Below are 6,096 nucleotides of genomic sequence, written 5' to 3' on the forward strand. Positions count from 1 at the left end.
CTCTTACGTTTCCAACTGGGTATACCGTTTCTTCATATGTTTGCGGCCATGCTTTTGATGTGTAGTATTGTGCACGGTAGTTGTATGTGTTTATGTTCAAGTCCTTCATGACGGCGATCGCATGGTTACATGGCATTTCATCTTTTGAAATCTATTGCATGTGCACGTCTTCTCCTTCAAGTTTACTATTCTTGTTCTCGTCTTCATCTATCACCTCGAAACGGAGTTCTGGTTTGCTGGTTTCACCTGCATGTTTTAAACCAACTTTAAAACAACCAAAAAACTATGCAAACACAACTGTTTTTATTTTACTTTATGCGAACGATAATCTGAACTTACTGTTAGTCGCAATGACTGTACATAGTTCCGTATGAGTTTTTTCTCAGATGATGGTGTCAGCCTTGTTGTGCATTTTTGTGCCTCCTTTCTATTATTGTATGTCCACTCTTGCATTTGTGCCCTCAAGCACTCCATTAATGTTGTCACTGGTGTTTCCCTTGCTGCTAAATTTGCTGAGTTCAGTGCCTCAGCTATGTTTGATGTCATGGTAGAGTACCTACAATTTGGACAGTTTCTGTCATAGTTCTACTTTTGAAAAAAAACTCAAACGCAACGCAAAAACAACGCAAATACAACGCTATAAATAGGTGAACATATCATTAATTTTATCCTTCTTATTAGTTTTCACCTGTTGTTTTCTGAATGATACCTTGACCATTTTTCATGGCCAATTTTCTCCAGGTACGGTCTTATGCGCTTATCCAAGTTGTCTAGCTCCCTCATATGGAATTCAAACTCCATTTACGTGTAAGCTTTTGCACTCGCAAAGAATGGCACTCTGAAATGCTTTGCATTTTTCTTGAATTTTGTTTTGAGGTTCGACAAGAGGTGGAAGATGCAGTAGCCATGTGTTATTTCAGGGAACACTTTCCTAGTTGCTTTGATGATGCTTTCATGCCTGTCTGATATTAGGCATTGACATTCTCGAACCCCGAATGCTTCTTTTATTTTTTTAAGAACCACTCCCACGATTTATCGTTCTCAGAATCAACTATGCAGTATGCTAGTGGAAAAATTTTAGATTCTGCATCTTGTGTGTTGGCAGTGAGCAACGTGCCTCCATACGCGGCCTTTAGGAATGTACCGTCTACCACGATGATTGGTTTGCAGTTTGGCCAACCATTTATAGCAGCATTCAATGCAACAAATGCATATTTGAAACTGTCATCATCATCTTTCTCTATGTCTATTAATGTTCCTGAATTTTAATCAAACAGGATTTTGTCAAACAACATGTACTCAACGAAATAACAACTCAAAAACAAGCTCGTTTTTTTCACAAATATTTTCAAAGTAAAATTTTTAAATTTTTTTTTACCTGGATTTGTTTTCTGTAGCATGTACAGGTATCTTGGCAAGAGATTGTACGACTCTTTAGCATTTCCATGTAGCTGGGTTTGTGCTCGCTCTTTACTACGCCATGCTTTCATGTAATTCATCTTTATTCCGTATTTGTCTTTCATTTCTGTCTTTATGTCTGCAGGGCTGCACTTTGTTTTCAGGTTCAAGAATTTTGGTTTTACAAAATCTGCTATCAACTTTGATGTAACTTGTCGTTGATCTCCAAATCTTATTGTAACTGCACATGTGTGTTCTTCTTCGTAGCTCCTTATTATGAATGTTTCTGTGTTTCCATTTTTTGTAGCCTTTAAACTCCATTTGCAATTTGTGTCCAAACACACTATGTTGTATTCTTTTGTGCAAGATTTCACTACTTTGTATTGAAATGTCTTCTTGATTGCAAAGTAGCACAGTGTACTTATCAATGTTTCTTTGTCCTTGTAAATTTGCCCCTTCTCTATTGTTTCATGTCGTTTGTCATTGATGATCATCATTTCTGTGTTGTCCACTTCCTCTTCTTCTTCCTGGTTGTTTTCTAGTTGCTGTACCATTTCTGCAGCCACAAGCTTTGCATAGTCGGTGAAGTCGAAATCTTCATCTACTGCTGTAGTTTTTTCTCTGTTGTTGTCTGGTTGTTGTATGGTTGATTCTGATGACACTGCACCTGTTTCTAGGAAAAATGCATCAACTTCACCAGATCCCATCGTCTGCGCAGATAGTTGTTGCTTGGAAGTTGTTGCCGTGTTGTTTCCAGGTTGCTGCAAGTCTTCCTGTGCTGCGTTGTTCTCATACGATTCCATGATCATATTGTTCCACACCATTGTTTGTTTAGGTGGTGCCGTGTTACTGGTTTTGTTCACACACAATGGGTACCTTGTGAAATCAACCTCCTTCGTTAATAGCTTTATGTAGAACAACAGACTTTTGTCATCCTTGATTTGTAGTGGTTGGCCTCCTTCCTTCAGTTGATATTTCAGTTGTAGTTGTGTTGATTCATGGTTGCATTGGAGTTCTTCCATCATTATTCTCATTAGTTCCTCAAAAGTGCACTTGGTCGAAATTAATTCTCCACTTGATTCATAATCAACATAGTTTTTGTTGTCATCCCAATGCCCATTGCTCTGCACCAATATTTGTAATGGTTCTGTTTCCTGAAATAATGTAAATTATTTACTTGGTTCAGTTTTTGTAGTTGCAAACAACTATTTTAATCTGTCAAAACAACCAATAAACAACTCTTTCCAGCAATAACTTATGCATCTAACACTTTCAGCTGGCCGACTATTTATATAGCTTAAATCAACTATCAAACAACTATTTTAAAATCAATCAGTAATTAATAACAATAGATTCATATTTTCTAGTTTGTAGATCCCAAACAACTATTATTCCACTGTAAAACAACTTGTAAACAACATTTTTCAGAATAAAATACTGTAGCAATTATTTATATGCGTTAATGTTTATTTTCATGCAAACCGTTGTTGTTTTTTTTCTCAGCTTCATCAATATTTCATTATTATTTCAATTTAATCCGGTTTTCATCAATTAATATCAAATTACTATTCATCTACACTAAAAGATGTTTTCACGTTCCTGAAAAAATTTGTTTACCTTCAATTCTCCTTCTGATTCAATCATGGGTGAGTTTCTTTGATTTCCAGCTCCCCTTCTACTCGGTTCTTCTCCTCTGATCGCGATTTCTTTGTTCAATGATTGTTGTTTTTGAGTTTTTTTTGTACATCAATGGAGGTTTCCTGGTTTTTTTTTTTTTTCCTTTTCGTTTTTCATTTTGGATTTTCGGGATTCAGCTTGTTTCCTAGGAGTTCTACATTTTTTTAGATTTTGATTTTGCTGGTTTTGGAAGAAAGATGGTTGAGATTGGGTTGTTGGGGTTGGATCGCTGGGTCACGAAAAAGGCTGCGGCTGGGTCACGAAGAAGATGGTGTTCCGTTTTGCTTGGCCGGCATTTTTGTAATTAACAACTTTATAGTTTCTATTTTTGTTTATTTCCTTTTTTAGGGTCATAAATGTAAATTTATTACATTTTAAGTTTATAATAGAAAAAATCTCAATTTTTAATAGTTAAAAAAATTTAAAATACATAATTAATACATGTCAAAATTTAAAAGTCATAACTAACCTTTTACCCTAATTTATTTTAGAATTTCCTAAAAAAGCATATAAAAGTTTATTATAAATACAATGAACACAATTGTGCCTATAGCTTTTTCCGCGTGTGTAAAACTGAGCTTGCACTACAATATAATATATATCAAATTTATATTCATATAGATATAGTAATAAGCTATCCAATGAGTAATATATAACACCTTCGAACTATCTCTACCATCGATTCATCGTGCATGTGTTTTAGTTCTGCATTTTTCTTGCCCCTCTCTCCTAAAATTATTGATAAAACACAACCGCAAAATTAATAAAGAAAACCAAACAATTTAAGGCCACATGACCTTCAATTTCTAATTCTCTGATTACGATACGTTTTAATTATGAAGGGACGTTCGAAAATAGAATTTGATGACTTCAACATAATAAGGATATTTTTTTTTTCCTGGAAAAGAAAAAAAACAAACAAAATAATGTATCACGATATATCCAAATTTCTAATATCTTCAATGAACAGCTTCATGTCGAGATAAGAAGATCCTCCTTCCTCTATTGCCTTCTGTGCCATATCACTAAGCCTTTTCACTCTTTCTCTTCTCTCCTCTCCTTCCTTATCTTGTGCCATTACTTTTTCTATAGCTTCAAGAATATCCTTACTTAATACAAACACTCCAAACTCTTCTTCTCTCCCATATGGAACAACAAACTTAGGCCCCACACTCTCACCAACCTTCAAAACTTGAACAATCAACTTCTGATTATAGAATTGCTCAGCAAACATGGGCCAAGTTATCATTGGTTTGCCATAAGTAATCCCTTCCAATGTTGAGTTCCAACCACAATGAGTTAAAAAGCCTCCAACTGAAGAGTGTGACAATATCAGTACCTGTGGTGCCCAACCAAATATCAAGAGTGCCCTGCTTTTAGTCCTTTCCTTAAAACCACTTTCTGAAATCCATTTCTCTATCTCTTCTTCCTGATCGTATCCTCTTATTACCCAAATGAATGGCTTGTTTGATGCTTCTAAGGCCACACCAAGCTCTATCATCTGTGGAATTAAAAGGCGGCTGACACTTCCCAAGCAAGCATAAACCACACAGCTTTTAGGCCAAGAATCAAGCCATTCTGTGCACTGTTTTTCATCAACAGCACCAGCCGGGTTGTTCCCTCTTTGAGCCACTTCAAGCTTTGTTTTGTTGAAAAGAGAGACCGGACCAATACACCATGCTTTGCCTACTTTTTCCTTTCTATAACCTTCAACGTACTTCCATTCCAATTCCTCAAAGCTGTTCACCAAAAACCCATCTGCTCCTTCTTCAGATTCTCTTATTCTGTCGTGAAATTTTTGTCCAAATTCTAAATTTGGATACAAATCTGCAGCTAATTGATTTCTAGTAAACTCAAGATGATCAGGCATACCAGGAACCACAAAGGGTACTGACATTGGTACACTCAAATGGACTTGGGATTTTCTAATCATGTGATTGCATAACAGAGAAAAACAACTCATTCCATCAAACAAAACTCTTGGTATCCCAAACTTGGTGGCGATTTCGGCTGTCCATGGAAGGTGTTTGTCAGCTATAATGCAGCTTGGCCTAGGCTTAAGCTCACTGACCACTTGCTCAATTGGCTGTTGAAGCTCGTTAAGCGCGATGAAGAAACTCCCTAGCAAGTTTCTTGAAGGGACTAAGTCCACAGTGTCACATCCCTCTGGTAAGCCGAATTCATGGAGTGGCAAAGAGACTTGGACTAGCTGGATTTTCAGATTGGAATTTTCGGTGGCCTGTTCGATGATTGGCCTTATTCTTGCAGCGATAACCGGCAGGGTGATGAGGGTGATCATGGCGCCGTGCTCTGCTAATTTTCTGGCCATATCGGCCATGGGGATAAAGTGGCCTGGAGCCATGAATGGGATTACAATAAGGTGAAGCTTGTACGGTTCTGAAGCCATTTTGGTATCTGTGATTTTTCTTTGAATTTTGAATACTTATTAATGATTACTCTATTGTTTGATTTTTCTACAAGTATAAAACATTAGTGTCTATTTATTAAGAGGTGTAAGTTTGACTTTTCTATTTGTTAAATTTGGATGGAAGATAGAGTGGCTTCGTGGATGTAACACAATCTCCAATGTCCCTGACACCTGATCTAAATTTTATATTAAATTCAACTAACAGTCAATAATTTTCAAAAAAAAAAAAAAAACTAACAGACAATAGTATATTTGGGCTAAATTTTATAATTTGCTCTAATACACTAAAAATAAATTTTATTTTTATAGAATAATGTAAAAAAGGCAACAAACATAAAAAAATTATATTAAATATATAAATAAAATATAAAAAATTATTATTCATATTAATAAATGATAAAAAAAAGTAAATAAAAAACGATATTTAGTGTAAAATTTAACATATGTTATGTTTTGTGTTAAATTTGATACGACGTATTTATTAAATTTAGACGCATTATACTTGAAGTTTAATTTTACGAATATGAGCTAAAAAAAAATATGCATATCCCTATATTTATAGTACCCTTTAAAAAATGCTCTATGGTACAAAT

The 6,096-nt window shown here is 35.3% G+C and overlaps 2 protein-coding genes across 2 annotated transcripts; both read right to left on the minus strand.

The window, feature by feature from the left end:
* Nucleotides 1–210: 210 nt before the first annotated feature.
* LOC133035941 (uncharacterized) lies at nucleotides 211–801 on the minus strand. The gene is made up of 3 exons (XM_061112385.1): nucleotides 689–801; nucleotides 340–556; nucleotides 211–246 (listed from the first exon to the last, which is right to left on the minus strand). Exons 1-3 carry the CDS (start codon nucleotides 799–801, stop codon nucleotides 211–213), a joined length of 366 nt encoding a protein of 121 aa, XP_060968368.1.
* Nucleotides 802–4,006: 3,205 nt separating this feature from the next.
* LOC115710643 (UDP-glycosyltransferase 73C11) lies at nucleotides 4,007–5,482 on the minus strand. The gene has a single exon (XM_030639000.2). It carries the CDS (start codon nucleotides 5,480–5,482, stop codon nucleotides 4,007–4,009), a length of 1,476 nt encoding a protein of 491 aa, XP_030494860.2.
* Between the last annotated feature and the right edge of the window lie 614 nt (nucleotides 5,483–6,096).

Source organism: Cannabis sativa, chromosome 3 (assembly GCF_029168945.1).
Source record: "Cannabis sativa cultivar Pink pepper isolate KNU-18-1 chromosome 3, ASM2916894v1, whole genome shotgun sequence".
Classification (NCBI taxonomy): Eukaryota; Viridiplantae; Streptophyta; class Magnoliopsida; order Rosales; family Cannabaceae; genus Cannabis; species Cannabis sativa.